Genomic DNA, 21,649 nt, shown 5'->3' with positions numbered 1-21,649 from the left:
GAGGATGATTCTTTCCACCCGCTCTAGCCTGCACGTGACACCTCCCCACAAATCAGCAACAGTCTCTGTCACGTAGGCATAGAGCTCAGCACGTAGGCACACAGAGTCTGAGATCACTGCCTACGTGACAAAGACTGTTGCTGCTGATTCGTCAGGACTCGGGAGCTCAGCTCGGCACCAGACCCAAAACGGAAATTAGGTAGGCCTTGGGATAGGAACTCTGAGTCCATTCTCGTGGGAGTTCCGTCAGCCATGGGAGACCCGTGGGCCTGGGAGTGGTCCCCATGGGAGACCCGTGGGCCTCGGACGGGTCCCCGTGGAAGTCCCGTTGATCTAGGGGGATCCCCATTCCCATACAGACATCTAATTTAGAGCAGTTACAACTGAAGGCAGGACAGGCATTTTTTTTCCTGCTCATTCAGAGCCCTGATGAAACAATGTTTTTATTGTGAAATGTTGGCCATCGTCACAGCATAACTGTTGGTGTGTTAGAATTATATGTTTCTCTTTTACTCCCATTCCTCCATTTTGGAAGATCACTTTGCATTTGTCCACATTAAATTTCATCTGCCATTTGGATGCTCAGTCTTCCCATTTCCTAAGGTCAGCCTGCAATTTTTCACAATCCGCATGCATTTTAACAACTTTGAACAGTTTAGTGTCCTCTGCAAATTTAATCATCTCACTCGTTCCAATTTCCAGATCATTTATAAATAAGTCCCTGTTTCACCCACCGGCTTCTTCAGGAATCTCCTGCAACAACACTTCAATCTTGGTCAGCACCACGCCGGAACAAAAGCAAAACAACAATAAAACCTAACACAGCAGCAAACGTAGTTTCAGAGCTCACCCCGAACCATCCGCTCTGAAGCCACGTTTGCTGCTGTGTCCAAAGTATGCAAAGCGGTTTCTCCAGGATGAGAATGAGGCATAGAAAAAAAACCACTGGTAGAACAATGGACTGACTGAGATGAATTCAGTGACAACTTTCGGAAGAAACTTTGGATGTGTGCACAGAAAGCACAGTTATTTACCGTAACAGGTGTTATCCAGGGAGAGCAGGCAGCTATTCTTGCATGTGGGTGACGTCATCGACGGAGCCCGGATGCGGACGCCTCACAAGCAGACTTGTTTGAAGAAACTCAAAGTTTTTAGTCGCCCGCATCGCGCATGCGCGATTGCCTTCCCGCCCAGCACAGGGCGCGTCTCCTCAGTTCAGATAGCTAGCAGAGAAGCCAACCAGGGGAGGTGGGTGGGTTGTGAGAATAGCTGCCTGCTGTCCCTGGATAACACCTGTTACGGTAAGTAACTGCTTTATCCCAGGACAAGCAGGCAGGTATTCTCACATGTAGGTGACCTCTAAGCTAACCAGAATGGGATGGTGGGAGTATTGGCAATTTATGAGAATAAATTTTGTAATACTGTTTGACCAAACTGTCCATCCCGTCTGGAGAAAGTATCCAGACAATAGTGAGAAGTGAAGGTATGAACTTAGGACCAAGTAGCAGCTCTACAAATTTCCTCAATAGGTGTAGATCTGAGGAAAGCTACTGAAGATGCCATTGCTCTGACTTTATGGGATTTGACTTTACTGTGAAGGGGTAAAACAGCCTGGGCATAGCAGAAAGAGATACAAGCCGCCATCCAGTTGGAGATGGTACGCTTCGAAATAAGATGGCCCAATTTATTTGGATGGAAGGAAACAAAAAGTTGAGGAGCAGTTCTGTGTGGTTTGGTGCGTTCCAAGTAGAAGGTCAAAGCACGTTTACAGTCCAGAGTATGAAGAACTGATTCTCCAGGATGAGAATGAGGCTTTGGAAAAAACACTGGAAGAACGATGGATTGGTTGAGACGAAATTACGAGACTACTTTAGGTAGGAATTTAGGATGAGTACGAAGAACCACATTGTCATGATGAACACAGTGAATGGTGGGTCAGCAACTAAAGCTTGCAGTTCACTGACTCTTTGAGCAGAAGTGAGGGCTATGAGAAACACCACTTTCCAAGTGAGATACTTCAGATGAGTTATCAATTGGGTCAAATGGAGGCTTCATCAGTTGAGAAAGGACAACATTGAGGTCCCAAACCACAGGAGGCAGTTTGAGAGGAGTTTTAATATTGAAGAGTCCTTTCATGAATTTGGAAACAATAGGATGAGCAGAGAGGGGTTTCCCTTCAATAGGCTGATGGAAAACCGCAATTGCACTGAGATGGACTCGTATAGAAGTAAACTTGAGGCCAGAATAGATAAGTGCAAAACATAGTCCAAAACAGAAGATAAGGAGGAATGCTGAGGCTCCTTATGATGAGAAAAACAACAGGTAGAAAATCTAGTCCATTTTTGGTGATAGCATTGTCTAGTTGTAAGCTTTCTAGAAGCTTCTAAAATGTCTCTTACAGATTGAGAAAACTGAAGAGGGGTTATGTTGAGAGGTACCAAGGTGTCAGGTATAGAGACTGCAGGTTGGGGTGAAGCAGAGATCCTTGACTCTGTGTAAGCAGAGAAGGAAAAACTGGTACCAGGACAGCTAGCTCCTCCCCAGCACTATCTAGGCAGGAACTTGCGCCGGGTCACCTGAGTGACCAGGAAATCCACCTTGGGTTGCCCCAACAGCTGCTGATATTCCTACGACAAAGAATACGAGCGGGCCTTAGCTCTAGCAGTCTGCAAAGGTCCTTCTGGAGAGTCAAACTGCTCCGCAACCAGAAAACTCATATCTGTATGCCACAAAGTTCGCGGACTGCGAGCGCCCGCTGCAAAGTCAGGGAGAAGAAGTGGAACAAGAAGAAGGGGTGGGCTTGGTGATCAAGCGCAATTCTTGTAGAGACTCCACAATCAGAACAGGCAGCACCACAAATTCAAACAAGTGTACAGCAATTGAAGCAGCTCCAGGTTCCAGAGCCCCTAAAGCACAGGTGTCAAAGTCGGTCCTCGAGGGCCAGAATCCAGTCGGGTTTTCAGGATTTCCCCAATGAATCTGCATGAGATCTATTTGCATGCACTGCTTTCAATGCATATTCATTGGGGAAATCCAGAAAACCCGACTGGATTCCGGCCCTCGAGGAGGGACTTTGACACCCCTGCCATAAAGGATCAGTGGATCCAGCATCCAAACCCAGATCTCCCAATCCAGGCAAAGGATCAGCAAGGTACAGATCCACCACTGTAGCCCCCTGAACTGGCTGTGATGAAGGAATAGATGTAGCTGGCAGAGATGCTGATACCTCCGAGTAGACTAATGCCGACAGACTGCGCAGAAGGAACTGAAGATCATCCAGCAGCCAGATCCCTGGAATGAAACTCAGACTACAGAGATCTCCTGACTCTGAGAAGATATCTGGACAATGGGGAATAAAGTCACTCTTAGATGACTTAGACTTGTGTTTCACAGGCTGCAGATAGTCCATCTCATGGCCGGCCGCCGCTGAACTGAGCCTCGAAAGCAATTGCAGCCACCCCAATGAGCTAGCTGAGCATATTATCACCTGCTTCTTCGAAGGGGAGGCTGATCTGGCAGGTACTGCCCCCTCCCCCCCAACCGCGCCATGCAGCAAAAAAAACGCTCTAAAGGCGGCAAATTTGGTATGAATCCACACAAGGAGACCTCAAGAACTCCATTCTAGCAGTTTAACCTGGCAAAAGTCAGAATTTTAAAGAAGCAGAGAGAAGTTGAAAACCAGGTCGCTGAAAATCCAAGATGGCCTTCAGACCCGAATTCGCGCTAAAAAAAGCACATCCCAAAATTTAAAAATTGCAAAAATATAATTTTTCAGGTGGAGGTAACAGAGGAACACTAGAAAACCCTCAAAACCCCTCAAAATTCAGTTTTAAAAACCTTGCTACGAGGCAAATAAGTTCCATCCCAACAGTAAAAACAATAGAATTAAAGGCTTTCAAGTTCTACCTTTGTCCTTCTTGAAATCCAGAGCATCTTGTTTGTCAGTAACTATTTCCTTCATGTTAACGACACTGCAGTGGATGAGCTGTCTCAAGATTTTAATCTCCCGGATAGCTGTGATGGGGAAACCTTCCTTCTCATTGTCCAAGCGCACTTTTTTCAGCGCTACCAGCTCACCTGCCACAAGAGAGCATTAAAAGACATACCTGTATGAATTATACACATCATGAGGACCTAACATCTGCAATATTAGTTTGTCCTAATATTTCTGACAGTTACCAAACATATTTGCTAGAATACCAAAAGGTTAGTATAAGCAGAAAGGCTAAAAGATAGTCAAGGTTCATTCCTCTTAAGAAAAAGACTACTATATGGATGTAACCAACTTGCATTTTTCTTTTTTAAGGCAAACTGGATCAAAACAGATACTTTTCAGTGAGCCCTATTGCTACGCTCCACAGGAAAAAAAAAAAAAAAAAGACTAATTGAAAGGACTGGAAATTGCTCACATATATCCTGCATTTCTTAAGACCTCAAACATTTATAGCCCATTTTCGTACAGAAGCAGCAACAGAAAAATTTATTTCTAGTACCTCGTGTTTTTTTTTTTCCTTTTGGGAAACAAACTCCAAATATGAAACCAGTTGTGTACCTAGGGTATGTGACACCTGGGACCAATTATTTTTTAACACCCCTCATATACAGTAAAAAGGGATCAGAGGAACACCCCCTTGGAGCTGCACCTTTCCCTCCCTCCCTTATGGTCTGCCATCTCAGTTTCCTTCCCTTCCCTCCCCCCATGCCCTGACATCTCTCTTCTCTCCTTCCACCTCTCCCTCCCCCTCCACGTTCTGCTATCTTCTCTTTCCTTTACCTCTCTCCTTTCTCCCTGGGCTGGCTTCTGTCTCCTTCCTTTCTGTAACCCCTCCCTCTTCAAAACTCCCTATTTTCAGTCTCTTAAGAGGGAAAAGTTAAACATAAAATCTAAAATTACCTTTAAAAAAAAATTACAAGAAGTAAGAGCTTTTGTTATTTTATTATTACAATTCTAAAAGATATATATCCAAATAACTTTAACATAAAATCCCAAATAAACTTTTCATCATAGAATTTAGTCCTTTCAAAAGATTTTTCTCACAGATTTCAAATGTAAATTTTCTTATAGGACTCTGTTGTTTATTTTACACAGCCGTTGGGTACCAGCGCTTCTTTTTTTTCTTCTTTTGAGATTCAGTTTTGATCAACAGCAAACCTACTTCCTAACTTAAAGAAATCAAAGGGAGCAAAACCCTAACACCCTGAAAAATATGTTTGTTGCTTTAATGTTCTCTAACTAACCATAGAAAAGAAAAAATAATTGAAATTCCCTAACTTTTCCAACCGTGATGTATTTTAAACTATTCTCAAACAAACCCCAGACCAAACTGTCTTTCAAACTGAACTCTTCCCAATTTTTTTCTCCTGCACTGCTCACTGCTACGTGATCTCATCAGAGCTGATGCAGACATAACATTCCAGAATTCTCACTTTCAGGCAGGCAAATACATCATTAAATTACCTAGCTAACAAACAAAACTTTTCACTTCAAAATATAAAAAAACTTCTATCAGATCTTCTGTCCTATAAACTATAACATATTTCAAACTTATTTTTGTAACCCATGGTTACATTTCCATGCCCTGAAATCTCTTCCTCCCCCTTCCATGGCCTGGCATCTCCTTTCCTTCCCCATGGTCTGGCATCTCTTTCGTCTACTTCCCTTTTCTTCCTTCTCCTCAATTGGGTGCTGCATTTTTCTCCCCCTCCCTCTTCTCTTTGCCACCCTCCAGTTGGCAGTGTAACGTTCACAATTCACTACTCTTGTCGGCATCAGCCTTCCTCTTTGCTGGGTCCTGCCTACTTCCTGTTTCTGCGAAGGCAGGACCCAGCAGAGAAGAAGACCCAACACCGACAACAGCAACAAATTGTGAACACTGCTGCTGGGAAGAAGTTAGTGATGCCAGTACTGGCCCTCGAAGGTGTCGTCTAAGCACCCCATTATGGGCTACACCCAGGGTGGACCGTCCTTTCCCCTTCCCCCCCTTGGAATACCACTGGATGAAATTCAGTTACTCTTGTATGCTACATTTAAAAATTGTAATGCCATTAGTACCCTACATATTCTCTGCTATAAAAACAAACATTATTATAGTAACTCTCCAATGGAAAAGTTCAGCTTCTCTATATCATGCATATTTACAGCATAGGTAAACCAAGCACCACAGATATTTCTGCAAAGCCTATTTCACAATTCTATATAACCAATTCTGCTGCCTCCCAATACCTGTATCTTTATCCTTGGCTTTGTAAACCTGTCCATATGTTCCTTCTCCAATAATGCCAATGATGTCAAATTTGTCGACACAGCGCTTTCCCCAGTCTGTTTCAGTCTGTCTTCTCTCACCATATCGAGGACAACAAATTCTGAATAGGGGGGTTGGTGTGAAAAAAACAAACAAACCTCAGTTATGCAAAGAGGTGGATGTTCACAAAAAGAGGCTTCATTTTACTTTCAGTTTAAAGCAGTCATTCCCATCCCAGTCCTTGGGGCACATCTAGTTCCATTGGGTTTTCAGTATATACACAATGACTGGATAAAGATTACACCAGGGAGCACTTGGGGGGTAAAATTCCTAGATGCAATAAAGGACTGCAAGGATAGAGTCACATTGAGGAGCTCTCATGAGTGTTGGAAGCTCGTCCAAGCAGCACCGCCTCCTCCTTCCTCCACTCCAGCCACACTCGCCCTTCCACAAAGCCACATGCAGCACTCCCTGCACGCCACCCGTAGCCAACCCAGAAGCTTTCCCTCCAACATTAGAGCTGACATCAGAGGGAAGGCTTCTAGGTCAGCCACATGCAGTGTGCAGAAATGGCTGCTCGCGGCCCTGTGAAGAAGAAGGTGGGGCTGAAAAGCAGGAAGGAGGCCCACCTGGATGGCTCTGCTACACACCCGCGGGAGGGGAGAATGAACTTGGGCCACAGAAGGGAGGGATCAAGAGAACGAGGGGGCCCGAACTTGAGAAACAGAAAGGAGGGAGGAAGCATGAACTTGGGACACAGAAGGGAGGGAAGAAGGGGGTAAGAACTTAGGTCATAAGATGGAGGGAGGAAGGGAAAGAGATGCTGAGGTGGGGGAAGGAATCGAAAGAGGAGAACTGTTAGGCATAGCAGAGAGAGAGGCAGTAGAGATGCATGGGGAAGAGAAGCAGAGAGGGAGAAATGATGGATATGGTGATGGAAAGAGAACAGTGGAACAGATTGAAAAGGATGCAATAGGGAGAAATGTATTTTTATTTATTTATTCAATTTTCTATACCGTTCTCCCAGGAGAGTTCAGAATGGTTTACATGGGTTTATTCAGGTACTCAAGCATTTTGCCCTGTCGGGCCCAGTGGGCTCACAATCTATCTAATGTACCTGGGGCAATAGGGGGATTAAGTGTCTTGCCCAAGGTCACAAGGAGCAGCGTGGGTTTGAACCCACAACCCCAGGGTGCTGAGGCTGTAGCTTTAACCACTGCACCACACTCTCCCTCTCTATACCCACTTTTGCACTTTCCTAACCCCTGATCCTTCACGTTTGTCTTGTCTATTTAATATATATTTCTTAAGAATTGTTCCATTTTTTTTATTTTTTATTCTCTTAAATTTTTAGTATTGTAAACTGTCTAGGTACATGTTGATAGATGGTTTATCAAGAACAGAATAAACTTGGAAAAGTTGGGCATGGGGCTCGTAGACAGGGACAAAAAATGCTGCACATTGTACAGGGGATGAGAGTGTGAAAAATGTTGGATGTGGCAGGAGAGGGAGTGTGAGAGGTGCACCCTGGATCCCTCTCTCTCTCTGTCCCCACTCCCTTTGCAGCAAGGGAAAGAATAAAAAAAAGATGGTGGACATTGTGAGAGAGAGATAGGGAGACATTGCACATAGGGGTAGAGGAGAGAGGAAGAAATGCTGTGCAGGAGTGGGGAGGGGAAAAGAGTGAGAATGATCCAGCATAGAAATGAGTGATGATACAGAGAAATGCTAGAACCAACTTGATGGAAAAATAAATCTCCAAAGGTAAAAAAAGAAATTTACTAACTGAAATATGTTAGCTTTGAGAAATGTATATAGCAGATGTCTTTGTATTGTGTACAACAGAAAAGGAAATGCATTTTTAGTTTTATTTCTCCAATGTTGAAGTACTTACTGTGGCTGATGGGGATTTTCAAGTACCGTCAGCTGAGGACCTCCTCCAAAGGCAGTCAGGACTCCCCCCTCTCCCCAAGTATAGCAGTCACTGGCAGCATCCCTAAGCCACTGAGGTACCAGGATCTGTGACTCAGGGATACTGCTGCCTGCCAACTTGGCAAAAGGGGCCCCCAGCCACCTTCAGAGGAAGAGAATCAGTTGGACTGCTAGACAAATGAGGGATAAAAGGGGCTCTCAGGGAAGACAAAGACATAGAGGAGAGATTAAATTAATTATTTGCCTCAGTCTTCACTGAGGAAGATGTGGGGCAGATACCGGTGCCAGAAATTGTATTCCATCCTGATGAATCAGAGAACCTCATACAAATCTCTGTAACACTGGATGATGTAATGGGTCAATTTGACAAATCACCTAGACCAGATGAACTTGCAGAGCTATTGTTAGCAATTTTTCTTTAAAAACCAGCATAGTACCAGAAGACTGGAGGGTGGCCAAAGTGACGCCTATTTTTTAAAAGGGTTCTAGAGGTGAACCGGGAAATTATAAACCGGTGAGTCTGAAGTCAGTGCCGGGCAAAATGGTAGAGACTATTATAAAGAACAAAATGAAAGAACAGATACGTAAGCATGGATTAATGAGAGAAAGCCAACATGGTTTTTTATTCAAGGGAAATCTTGCCTCACCGATCTACTGCATTTCTTTGAAGGGGTGAACGAACATGTGGAAAAAGATGAACCAGTTGATATTGTGTATTTGGATTTTCAAAAGGCATTTGACAAAGTACCTCATGAAAGTCTTCTGAGAAAATTTAGAAAGTCATGGGGTAGAAGGTAATGTCCTATTATGGCTTAAAACTGGTTGAAAAACAGAAAACAGAGAGTAGGTTTAGTCAATATTCTGAAAGGAGAAGAGTAAATAGTGGAGTTCCCCAGGGGTCTGTGCTGGGACCGCTGCTTTTTAACATATTTATCAATGATTTAGAGATGAGAATAATCAGTCAGATAATTAAATTTACTGATGACACAAAGTATTTCAAAGATGTTAAATCACAAGAGGATTGTGAAAAATTTCAAGAGACTGGAAGACTGGGCATCAAAATAGCAGATGATATTTAATGTGAACAAGTACAAAATGATGGACGTGGGAAAAAGGAACCCGAATTATAGCTATGTGATGCCGGGTTCTGTGTTAGGAGTCACTATCCAGGAAAAGAATCTAGGTGTCATTGTTGAGAACACGTTGAAACCCTCAACTCAATGTGCAGCAGCTGCTAAGAAATCAAATATAAATGTTAGGAATTATCAGGAAAGGAATGGAAAACAAAGGTTAAATCAATGGTACAGCCACACCTCAAATACTGTGTGCAATTCTGGTCGTCATCTCTTAAAAAAGATATAGCGGAGTTAGAAAAGGTACAGAGAAGGGCGACAAAAATTAAAAGAAGTCAGGTTTTTTAGTCAATCTCTAATTTTTAAGCTAACCCAACTGTGGAATGACCTTCCACTTCTTTTAAGGAGTTCTGGCTCACTTCAATCTTTTCGCAAATCTTTAAAAACCACTTTATTTGCTAAACACTTAACTTATTCAAATTTAGTCTTATTCTTTTATGGTTTTTACTTGTTAACTTAACTACTGTAAACCGAGTCGAGCTTTCCTTGAATGATGATTCGGTATATAAAGTCAAGCATTAGATTAGATTAGATGACTTAAGAACATTAGAATTGCTGCTGCTGCTGGGTCAGACCAGTGGTCCATCGTGCCCAGCAGTCCACTCACGCAGCAGCCCTTAGGTCAAAGACCAGTGCCCTGAGTCTAGCCTTACCTGCGTACGTTATGGTTCAGCAGGAACTTGTCTAACTTTGTCTTGAATCCCTGGAGGGTGTTTTCCCCTATAACAGCCTCTGGAAGAGCATTCCAGTTTTCTACCACTCTCTGGGTGAATAACTTCCTTACGTTTGTACGGAATCTATCCCGAGTGCCCTCTCGTTCTCTCTACCTTGGAGAGGGTGAACAACCTGTCTTTATCTACTAAGTCTATTCCCTTCATTATCTTGAATGTTTTGATCATGTCTAATCTTTTCAAGGGAGAAGAGGCCCAATTTCTCTAATCTCTCATTGTATGGCAACTCCTCCAGCCCCTTAACCATTTTAGTCGCTCTTCTCTGGACCCTTTCAAGTAGTACTGTGTCCTTCTTCATGTACGGCTACCAGTGCTGGACGCAGCATTCCAGGTGGGGGCGTAACATGGCCCAGTACAGCAGCATGATAACATTCTCTGATCTGTTTGTGATCCCCTTTTTAATCATTCCTAGCATTCTGTTCGCCCTTTTCGCTGTCGCTTATGAGGAAAGGATAAAGTGGCTAGGGCTCTTCAACTTGGAGACAAAATGGCTATGGGGTAATATGATAGAGGTCTATAAAATAAAGAGTGAAGTGGAAAGGGTAGATGTCAATTGCTTGTTTACTCTTTCCAAAAATACTAGGATTAGGGGACATGCGATGAAGCTACTAAGTAGTAGGTTTAAAACAAACCAGAGAAAATATTTCCTCATACAACATGTAATTTAAACTCTGAATTCATTGCCAGAGAATGTGGTGAAATCAGTTAGCTTAATGGGGTTTTAAAAAGGTTTGGATAATTTCCTAAAAGAAAATTCCATAGGCCATTATTGAGATGGCTTGTGGAAATCCACTTTTTATTCCTAGAATAAGAAGCTTAGAATTTATTTTTTTAAGTTCAATTTCTTTATTAAAATGGTAACCATAAAATACTGAAAAATATCAATCAATATCATCATCGCTATAAAATATAACATAGAAATTCTCTTCAGGTCATATGACTTATCATAACTAACATTAATAAAGTATATTATATTAGTAATTGGTTATTTTGTAAGTATGTGTCAATGGGAGACCATAGTGCTTTCAGAGTAGATAAGGAGAAAGGAGTATGTTTTTCCGCAGTATATAGATCAAAGCGCTCATACATGCAAATGGAGGCCCACCAAATGGTATAGTCGAGGAACTTAGCAGATTTCCAGTTTTTTAAAACATGTTGAATACCTAATGAAAGCAGTATGTCATCTAGTTTTGATTTACAGATAGAATTTTCAAAACATGAATGCAATGATCAAAGAATTATTATATCAAAATTTATCATTATATTATTCAGAGTTCTATATAACTGTGCCACCTATTCTCACCCAAATGCTGCATAGTATAATATATTTTATTTTTTGTCATATCTACATTGTAAATTAGGTCATCTCTGTCCTGTCTTGACCTATTGTGAATGTACCTTGTAACCCTGGGCTCCATTGGGAGGACGGGCTAAATAAATGAGCAAATAAATAAAAATTTATCTCGGTGGAATATCCAGTGATGACTGATAGTAGATCAAATTTCTATCCAAAAAGGTATTTTAAAACATTCAAATAAATTGCTATCCAAAAAGGTAGTATTTTAAAACATTCAAATAGCATGTGTATTAGAGCTTTTGACACCTATGGACCAGCAGAAATCAAATAATTATTTTGTGGACCGGCACCAGTCCATGGACTGGCAGTTGAACATTGGGCTAAGTCGTGCCCATCTCCACCCCAGACCCCGCCCCTGTAATAGTACTAATTGTAACACCATTTTTTCCATTCATTTTTCATATATACACACACAATATAATTGTTTTAACGACACATAATGGTTAACCATAAAATTAAAATACACAAAGCACACTGTATGCTTTTTAACATTCATTCCTACCAGAAAATAGATAACCCCATGCAAATGCAGAACCAAAAACTAAAAGTACTAATATTTACAAACAAACTCTAAGATGCAAGACTCTGCAAGCAGTACAACCTCAGAAGAAAAGAAACAAATGCATTTCTTCCTGAACAGACAAATCAATCACTAAATAAAAAAATAAAAGCATTTCCCCTACCGTTGTTGTCTCTCTCCCTCCATGTGCCTTGCCTTCTGGCCTGCCCCCCGGTGTTATCTTTGGGCCAGTCTACTGTGCGATCAACGCAAAGTCTTCAGGCCAGCTCCCCAAGTGCTGCATTGCACAAAGCTGTGGGCAGCGGCTCCTCACGCATTTCCTGCGCCTCATCCGGAAGCATTCCCTCTGACGTTGCGATGTCAGAGAGAAGGCTTCAGAGGTTCAGGTGGCACATAGGAGCCTTTTCGCACGCCTTTGTGCACTCAGGGAGCCGGCCCAAAGATGCTGCGTTGATCGCACCGTGGACCGGCGGCTGAAGAACGTCTTGGGTCCGATGGGACGTGCTGGCCCTGTGGACCGGCAGAAAATTTCTGCAGACTGGCACCGGTCCACGGACCAGCGGTTGAAGAACATTGTATTAGAGTGTCAGAGAATGAGTTGCAAAGCCAACAGCTGTCGATATTCAGTAGGTTAGCTTTCATCATTCTGGGTGGAGTCCAGGTAGCTTTCCACATAATGAACTATAAGGGTTGAAATAGTCCAGCCCAGAGCTGCCCAAGTCCGGTCCTCGAGATCTACTGGCAGGTCAGGTTTTCAGGATATCCAAAATGAACATGCATGAGAGAGATTTGCATACCAAGAAGGCAGTGCAGGCAAATCTCTCATGCATATTCATTGTGGATATCCTGAAAATCTGGCCTGCCAGTAGATCTCGAGGACCGGACTTGGGCAGCCCTGGTGTAGCCGAAAGCAGCGGTCTATTAACTTTAGACCATGAGTGTCAAATTCCCTCCTCGAGGGCCGCAATCCAGTCGGGTTTTCAGGATTTCCCTAATGAATAGGCATGAGATCTATTAGCATACAATGAAAGCAGTGCATGCAAAGAGATCTCTTACATATTCATTGGGGAAAGCCTGAAAACCCAACTGGATTGCGGCCCTCGAGAAGGGACTTTGACACCCATGCTTTAGACCAAAAGGTATTCCATTCTAGGTCATTTAAAAAAGTAGTAAGAAGCTGAGACCATTTAGAGTGTGTTACATACATAATGATAATCCCTTAGGAGTTTATAAAAACTGGAAACAGCTTTACCTCGTATAAGGATTAAATCACACCATTTCTTAATATATGTACCATCATCCAGAATGGATTGAATTAATGATAGAGATGAGATAAGTGAAGCTAACAATAACCATTGTGATTCCCTATGTTTCAAAGAAGGATACTCTTCAGTTAATTTTGAAAAGGGTTTCAGGTGATTATTGGAATAAAAGTTGGTTTACAGACCATATGTTGCTCTGCTGCCTTTTTTTCCAATAAAGGAATTTATTTTGTGTTTAAGCTTTGACTTATTCCAAATAGACATATCTCTATGAGAATATATAGATAGATTAGCTACTTTATTCAGGTTATGTAAGGCAGTTTGAGTTGCAGATAGTAAAGTAAATTGCTTAAGGTGTTTAGGTATATGCATGGTGGTGAGGTTGGATATAGGTATAGACGAGCAGATTTGCTTTTCTAATTCTAACTAGGTTGGAGCAATAATTGAAGAGGAGCAATCTGTTTGAATCCAACATGCACCATATTTAACTAATGAGACTAGATGATAGGAATAAAAATCAGGAAGGTTCATTCTGCCATTTACTTTAGAAGCTTTCAGTTTTTTATTGTTGTTCCATATGAAGAATGTCGATTGTTGATCAATCCAATGATAAAATTATTTTTTACAAAGAGAAGGAAGCACTGAGAGGATATAATTAAGCTGCAGGACTAGGGTCATCTTAATAGAAATATTCTTCCCTACCAGGATAAGGTATAATGAGAACCATTTTGAAACTGAATGTTTAACTAAGGGTCCTTTTACTAAGGTGCGCTAGTGTTTTAGAACGCGCTAAATGCTAACGCGTGGCAATGCATCCATAGGATATAATGGACACATTAGCATTTAGCGCGTGCTAAGACGCACTAGCGCGCCTTAGTAAAAGGAGCCCTTAGTTTTAGTCGAGTAAATATATATGTGTATGATATACATTTTTTTCATTGTCATGATATTCACATAATTTGTTGTCTGAGTTTGTTTGCCTTTATTTATAATTGACATTTTGATGTATGTATGTGTATGTATGTATGTATGTATATATATATATATATATATATATATATATATATATATATATATATATAATTGACATTTTGATGTGTGTGTGTATGTATTATATATATATATTTCTCTTTTTTTTTTTTTTTGTATTTTTTTATGTTTATATGCTTGTCTCTGTTTTTTGATGCATTATCATGTTTTCAACTTATTTATGCATGCATATATTTGCAGACTCCTGAAGCAGGCCTGTTTGGTCAAAACATAAGCATATCGAGTCATTGATTTATTGGATGAATAAAGTTATTTGGACTATCAGATGAGTTTAAAGACATTTTGTTGTGTGGACATCACCCTATATACAGTACCTTCCAACAGGCATCCACTGCCCTCAAGTGTTTTCTCCTATACCTTCTCTTAATTTTCACATGCTGGAGGTTTGGGAATGGCTGTAGGGGAGGAGGAGACCACTACCTCTTTTTTAGGATGTTTTTCCCTATTCTTTCAATTGGACATCAGGGACCCACTCCCCTTTTTAGCCCACCGATAGCTCACATGTTATCCTGTGTAACTTTTTTCTTCCTTCTTTGATCACAATAACTGGTTATGCTCTCTCAATTTCATGAAGGCTTGTCTTTGACTTCTGGTGCATCCTGCATATAGCACAGTTACTTACCGTAACAGCTGTTATCCAGGTACAGCAGGCAGATATTCTCATATGTGGATGACTTCATCCACAAAGCCACAATGTGGACAGCTGCAAAAGCATTTTTGCTTGAAGAACTTTAGAAAGTTTGCAACTAACCGCACATGCACAAGTGCTTTCCCGCCCGACGTAGGTGCGTGGCTCCTCAGTTCAGGAAGCCAGTTAAGAATCCAACCAAGAGAGGTGGGTGGGTTGTGAGAATATCTGCCTGCTGTCCCTGGATAATACCTGTTATGGTAAGTAATTGTGCTTTATTCCAGGACAAGCAGGCAGCATATTCTCACATGTGGTTGACCTCCAAGCTAACCAATATGAGATGGTGGGAGTGTTGGCGTTTAGAATACATTTTGTAATACTGTTTGGCCAAATTGGCCATCCCATCAGGAAAAGGATTCCATACAGTAATGAGAAGTAAAGGTATGAACCGAGGACCAAGTAGCAGCTTTGCAAATTTCCTCAACAGGAGTGGATCTAAGGAAAGCTACTGAAGCTGCCATAGCTCTAATTTTGTGGGCTGTGACTCGACTCTCTAGTTGCAGCCCAGCCTGAGCATAACAAGATGAGATGCAAGCAGCCAACCAGTTGGAAATTGGCCTCTTGGAAACTGGATACCCAACTTATTAGGATCAATGGAGACAAAAAGTTGTGGAGAAGATCTATGTGATTTAGTTCTTTGCAACTAGTAGGCCAAAGCATGCTTGCAGTCCAGAGTATGAAGAGCTGTTTATCCAGGATGAGAATGAGGCCACTGAGAGTACAATGGATTGATTGAAATAAATTCTGTAACAACTTTGGATAAGAATTTTGGATGAGTGCAGAGTACCACCTTATCATGATGGAATACTGTAAATAGTGGGTCCGCTACCAAAGCTTGTAGCTCACTGACTCTGCGAGCAGATGTGAGAGAAATGAGGAAGACTACTTTCCAAGTGAGATATTTAAAATGAGCCAAAGACATTGGTTCAAATGGAGGCTTCATTAATTTAGCAAGAACAACATTGAGATCCCAAACCACTGGAGGTGGTTTGACATTCAAAAGTCCTTTCATAAATCTGGAAACCACAGGATAAGCAGAGAGGTTTTTCCTCTAGTCGGTGATGAAAAGCAGGAATTGCACCGAGATGGACTAACAGAGGTGGATTTGAGGCCAGATTGAGATAAATGAAAAAGATAACCCAGAACTGAAGACAAGGAGGTAGATGAAGATCACACCAAGTAGAAAACCTAGTCCACTTCAAGTTGTAACATTGTCTGGTGGCAGGTTTTCTGGAAGCATCTAAAATGTCTCCAACAGATTGAGAAAACTGAAGGTGTGATGTTATGCCGAGAGGAACCAAGCTGTCAAGATGTAGAGACTGCAGGTTGGGATGAAGAAGAAAACCGTGACTCTGTGTAAGCAGAGACGGAAATATTGGTAGACGAAGTGGCTCTCTGCTGCTGAGCTGAAGTAGAAGAAAGAACCAAGGTTGTCTGGGCCACCGAGGAGCTATCAGAATCATGGTGGCAGATTCCTGTTTGAATTTGACAAGTGCCTTGAGAATAAGTGGAAATGGAGGGAATACATAAAAGAATTTGTTCATCCATTCAAGTAGAAAAGCATCTGCCTCTAGTCGATGAGGAGAATAGAGTCTGGAGCAGAACTGGGGCAGTTTGTTGTTGCGGGGAGACACAAAAGGTCTACTTGAGCAGATCCCCATTGAAAAAAAATTTGATGGAGAGTTGGTGAATTGAGCATCCATTCGTGAGGCTGCAGAATGCAATTTAATTTGTCTGCCAGTGAATTTTTCTCCCCTTGAATATTGACACCTTTCAAAAAAATGTTGTGAGGAATTGCCCAATTCCAAATCTTCTTAGCTTCCTGTCAAAGGAGAAGGGATCCTGTTCCTCCCTGTTTGTTCACGTAGTATCATGGCTACTTGGTTGTCTGTACGAATGTAAACCATCTGATCTTGAAGAAGATGCTGAAAAGCCTCGATAGCATTGAAGATCGCTCTGAGTGCCAAAAGATTGAAGTAATTTCGACAATCTGTGGCAGACCAATGCCCCTGAGAATAGATACCATCGAGATGAGCTCCCCAAGCGTAGGTTGATGAGTCTATTGTGACAACCTTCTGATGAGGGGGCGTTTGAAATAGCAAACCTCTGGAAAGATTGGAAGAGAGCATCCACCACTGTAGAGATTGCCGTAGAGAAGATGTCACTGTAATGTGCTGGGAGAGCGGGTCGAAAGCCTGCGACCACTAAGAAGCCAGGGTCCACTGAGAAATCCATAGGTGAAGTCTGGCAAAAGGAGTCAAGTGAACTGTAGAGGTCATGTGACCTAGGAGAACCATCATGTGTCTCGCTGAGAGTGAAGGAAGGGTAGACACTTGTTGTCAAAGTTGTACGAGAGCATTTGACGCTGCTGGGGAAAGAATGCTCTGAGTTGAACAGTGTCTAGAAGAGCTCCAAAAAAATGCAGAGTTTGAGAAGGCTGCAGTTAAGATTTGGGAAAAGTTAATTTTGAATCCCAAATTTTGAAGGGACAAAACAGTCTGTTGTGTCTCTACTGTAACCCCCTGAGACATAGGGTCTTTGATGAGCCGATCATCCAGATATGGAGTCCGTGACTTTGTAAAGCTGCTGTTACTACCAGGCACTTGTATTGGTAATGTTGATTTTCCACCTGAAATCTGAGGAACTTGCAAGAGGCTGGATGAATGGGAATGCGACTGTAAGCCTCCCTGAGATCCAGAGAGCATAACCAATTGTTGTGATCCAGAAGGGGGATACAAAAATACCAGAGACGGCAATTTTTCTTTGACGAGAAATTTGTTGAGAGCTCCGAGATTCAATATCGGTCGGAAACCTCCAGTCTTCTTTGGGACAAGGAAATACCAGTAGAAAAACCCCATGTTCTGCTGGTCCAAAGGAACCTTCTCAATGGCACTGAGAACGAACAGAGCTTCGACTTCCTGGAGGAGAAGGGAGGCCTGCAGCGGATTGGAAGGAAACTCTCTTGGCAGGTGATCTGGGGGAACATAAAGGAAATGGAGAATAACCTTCTTGTATGATCTTGATTTCCAGCGGTCATAGAAATGGATTAGATGACCTCCGATGGAAAGAGGGGGGAGACAGAAATATATTGACTGAAGTTATGAGCTGCATAAAATGGTCATAAAGCCTGATTTGCCTTGGAAGCAGCAGGTGTCTGAGCCTTCTGAGGACATTGCTGGCGTTGCTTTTTCTGCAAAAACAACAAATAGCACTATAAACTTAAAACCACTTTATAAACTACCTGAAGGAGCTCAGAACCATGAGATGGTGTAGTGCTTCTGGTACGATGAAGATGGTCTGTACCCTTTAGAGCAGGAGTCTCAAAGTCCATCCCTGAGGGCCGCAATCCAGTCGGGTTTTCAGGGTTTCCCCAATGAATATGCATTGAAAGTAGTGCATGTACATAGATCTATCTCATGCATATTCATTGGAGAAATCCTGAAAACCCGCCTGGATTGCGGCCCTCAAGGAGGGACTTTGAGACCCCTGCTTTAGAGGATGAAGACTTAGATTTTGGTCTGAGCAATGAATTAAATGATTTTTCATGCTCGGAGAGCTTCTTGGTTGCATTTTCTATAGAGTCTCCAAACAGCTCATCCCCCAGGCATGGAATGTTGGCTAACCGATCTTGGATGTTAGGGTCCATATCTGCAATTCTCAACCACGCCAATCGTCTCATGGCTATTGAGATTGCTGAAACTCTGGATGACAGCTCAAAGGCATTATAGGAAGATTGTACTAGATGCTGCCGGAGCTGAATGAGAAAGCGGTACATATGTTTGAAATCCAGTAGTCGATGGGAAGGCAAGTATTTGAAATATGATGTAAAGTAAAAATTATAATTTAAGACTCTATTGGCCATCATAAGAGTTTTTGTATAACCACCTCCCAAACTTGTCCATCGATCTACCTTCACGCCCTGGAGGTACCATAGCGTAAACCTTAGAAGGGGCTGACTTCAGAGTAGACTCCGCTACCAGAGGCTGGTGAGACAACTGGGGTATTTCAGAACCCGGACTAGGGATAACTTTATACTGAGAGTCCAGTTTCCTAGGGGTTGCTGGCACAGAGTATGGGGTTTCCAAATTTTTACAGAAGGTGTGCTTCAGGATGCCATTCATAGGAAGCTTAAGCAATTATTTAGGAGGATGCTTGATTTCTAAATCCAGTACAAAAGGAAGTGGGAATGGACAATGAACACTTCACTGTCAGGTCCACAGCTTCTGCTTGTGTCCTTTTCTGAAATAAACAAGTTGGTTTTACATCAGTGATCTTCAGTGGAGTGCTCATTGTCCGTTCCCACTTCCTTTTGTACTGTTTTATACCCGTGGGTTCTCTGTCCTATTGGACTTTTTGGTGTTTACTCTGATTTCTAACTCCTCCATATACCCTTGGAATATTTGGAGTCTGCTTCCATTTTTATCCCCAGGTCCTTACCCATCTGTCTAATGAAACGGGTAAATGAGACAGGTTCTGAGGGTGAAAGTTTCCGAAGAGAAGTGGAACAAGGAGGAACATGAAGCCCCAAGAGTAGATTGGAAATGAAGATCTGAATCTTCAGGCATGAAAGAAGGGTACCGGCTCTTGGAACGGTACTGAGGTGAAGAAGCATGTGATGCAGACCGCTTACGCTTGACTGAACTTGCAGGGGAGCGATGCTTGGATCTGGTAGCATGTTTCCCAGATTCTGAGGATGGAGGGCATGGAGATGAATGCCTGGAAGGAGTAGACCTGTGCCCAGAAGCGCGACGGTGTTTTCACATACACTCTGTAGAAGCTGAATGGTACCTAAAAGGGCGATGCTTTGGAGACCATGACCGATCTTTCAATGGTCGACACTTTGGAGAAGGTGACGACTGATGCGTTGGTACAGGTGAAGACCGAGGTTTTGGTGAAGGCGAGGAATAGCCTCGGTGAGGAGTGATGCTTCGATAGAGGAGACCGAAGCCTTGAGGAGCAATGCTTTGGTGTAGCACAGAGTATCGCAAACTGGGTGCCGTGGCACACTAGTGTGCCTTTTGAGATTTTAAGTGTGCTGCAGCTCACAGGGCAGGAAGAGAAGCTCCGGCGCCTGTGTCAACCTACTTCTACCATTGCATTGTGTGTATCTGCTGGGAATCCTGCCTTCCTCGTCTCCGCACCCCCGGACCAGCAGCTCTATGTGCTTTCATCAGGCAGCCTCAGGGCCTTTGCTAGGCTGGCCCGCATCGCATCATTGAAGCTGGCCGACCTAGCAAAGACCCCAAGGCTGCCCAATGAAACCGGGCTAAACTACTGCTAGTGGCAGTTGTGTGCCAAAGTTAAAAGCACACAGTGAGCTGCCGCTAGCAGTAACAGCAGAGGTATTGCTGGACAGGGAAGGGAGAAAAGGTGCTGAACATGGGGAGCAGGGAAGGGGGAAGTAGTACTGCTGGACAGGGGGGAGGAGGGAAGAGATAAGTGGTACTGATGGACATGGGGAGCAAGGAAGGGGTACTGCTGGACAGGGGGGAGGTAAAAGGAAGGGAGAAGAGGTGCTGCTGGACCTAGCAGAAAGGGAGGGAAAGGAAAGGTGCTATACACTGGAGGGGAGGATGAGATGGTGCTTGGGGAGAGAGCATGTTGGGTTGGGGGGTGGGAAGGAGGGATGCTTCAAGGGAAGAGGCAAGGACAGAGAGAGAAAATGTTGGGACTCATGGAGAGGGCGAGATGGATGGGGAGGACAGAAAGGAGGGAAGGAGAAATGTTACTCTCTGGAGAAGAAGAGAGCAGAGAGTGAAAAGTTGGACTCAGGGAGAGGGAAAGAGAGAGATGGTTGGGGGAAGGAAGGAGGACCAGAGGAAACGCATGCGAGAGGAAGAAAGAAAAAATGGTGGACTGGTGGAAAGGAGGGAGAAATGTTGAACTGGAAGGGGGGCCAGAAAAGAGGAAGGAAAGGGAGATAGACCCCAGGGAGCAGAAAGGAGGAAGGAAAATAGAAATGTTACACTGGGGGGGAGGGAAGATATAACTAAATGAAGGGAGAGATATCAGATCAGGGAATAGAAGGGAAAGGAGGGTAGTCTGGTAGTGCTATAGAAAAAATAATAGTAGTAGTAAAGAGAGATGCCAGATTATGGGAAGGAGAGAGATACCAGAATGGGAAAGGGGACAAGGAAGGAGAGAGATGTTGTCGGACCACTGGGGGGGAAGGAGAGAGATGTCAGACCATGGAAATAGGGAGGGAAGGGGTGAGAGATCGATTTTGAGAAGAAAGCAGAAAAATGGAAATATTGAATGTTAAGTTAATGCCAAAGAGCAAGGCAAAAAGTGAAGACAGAGAGAAAAACAGTCAATGGATAAGAAGGCCCTGGAAATATAGTTAAAAGCACAGAAAAATAAAGTCACCAGACAACAAAGGTAGGGAAAATGATTTTATATATAGTGATTAAAATGTGTCAGTTTTGAGAATTTATATCTGTGTATATTGTGTGTATATGAAAAATGAATGGAATAAAATTAAATTACAATTAGTAAAGGGGGTTGGATCTGGGTAAGAGCTTGGATGGGTCTAGTTTGGGAATAGAGAATGACATGGGGACCTTCTACCACGGTAAACCGTGGTCACTGCAGTAAATCCGTAGGTATGGGGACATGTGCAACTGGTTTACCGCAGGAATGGGGACAAGACCTTTCACCGCCCCGCGGGAATGGGGACAAGACCTTTAACCGCCCTGTGGAAGACTCTCCTGACATTCTGTCTCTTGCAATATTAG

General features: G+C 42.9%; 1 protein-coding gene across 14 annotated transcripts in view; it reads right to left on the bottom strand.

Annotated features, from left to right (window-relative positions):
- Positions 1–21,649, bottom strand: part of CDK12 (cyclin dependent kinase 12) — a 266,008-nt gene that overhangs the window by 188,591 nt on the left and 55,768 nt on the right. For all 14 annotated transcript variants that reach the window (XR_004536806.1, XR_004536805.1, XM_033918520.1 and 11 more), the window contains 2 exons: positions 6,224–6,363; positions 3,907–4,077 (listed from right to left, as the gene is read on the bottom strand). Coding sequence is in view for 12 of the 14 variants with exons in the window: in XM_033918520.1 (XP_033774411.1) it covers positions 3,907–4,077; positions 6,224–6,363 (311 nt within the window). In the remaining 2 variants the exon portion in view is untranslated. The remainder of the gene's footprint in view (positions 1–3,906; positions 4,078–6,223; positions 6,364–21,649) is intronic.

The sequence above is a fragment of the Geotrypetes seraphini genome, chromosome 13 (genome assembly GCF_902459505.1).
Source record: "Geotrypetes seraphini chromosome 13, aGeoSer1.1, whole genome shotgun sequence".
Taxonomy (NCBI): domain Eukaryota; kingdom Metazoa; phylum Chordata; class Amphibia; order Gymnophiona; family Dermophiidae; genus Geotrypetes; species Geotrypetes seraphini.
The sequence above is the reverse complement of the archived record's forward strand: the minus strand, read 5'-3'. Positions and strand labels throughout refer to the sequence as shown.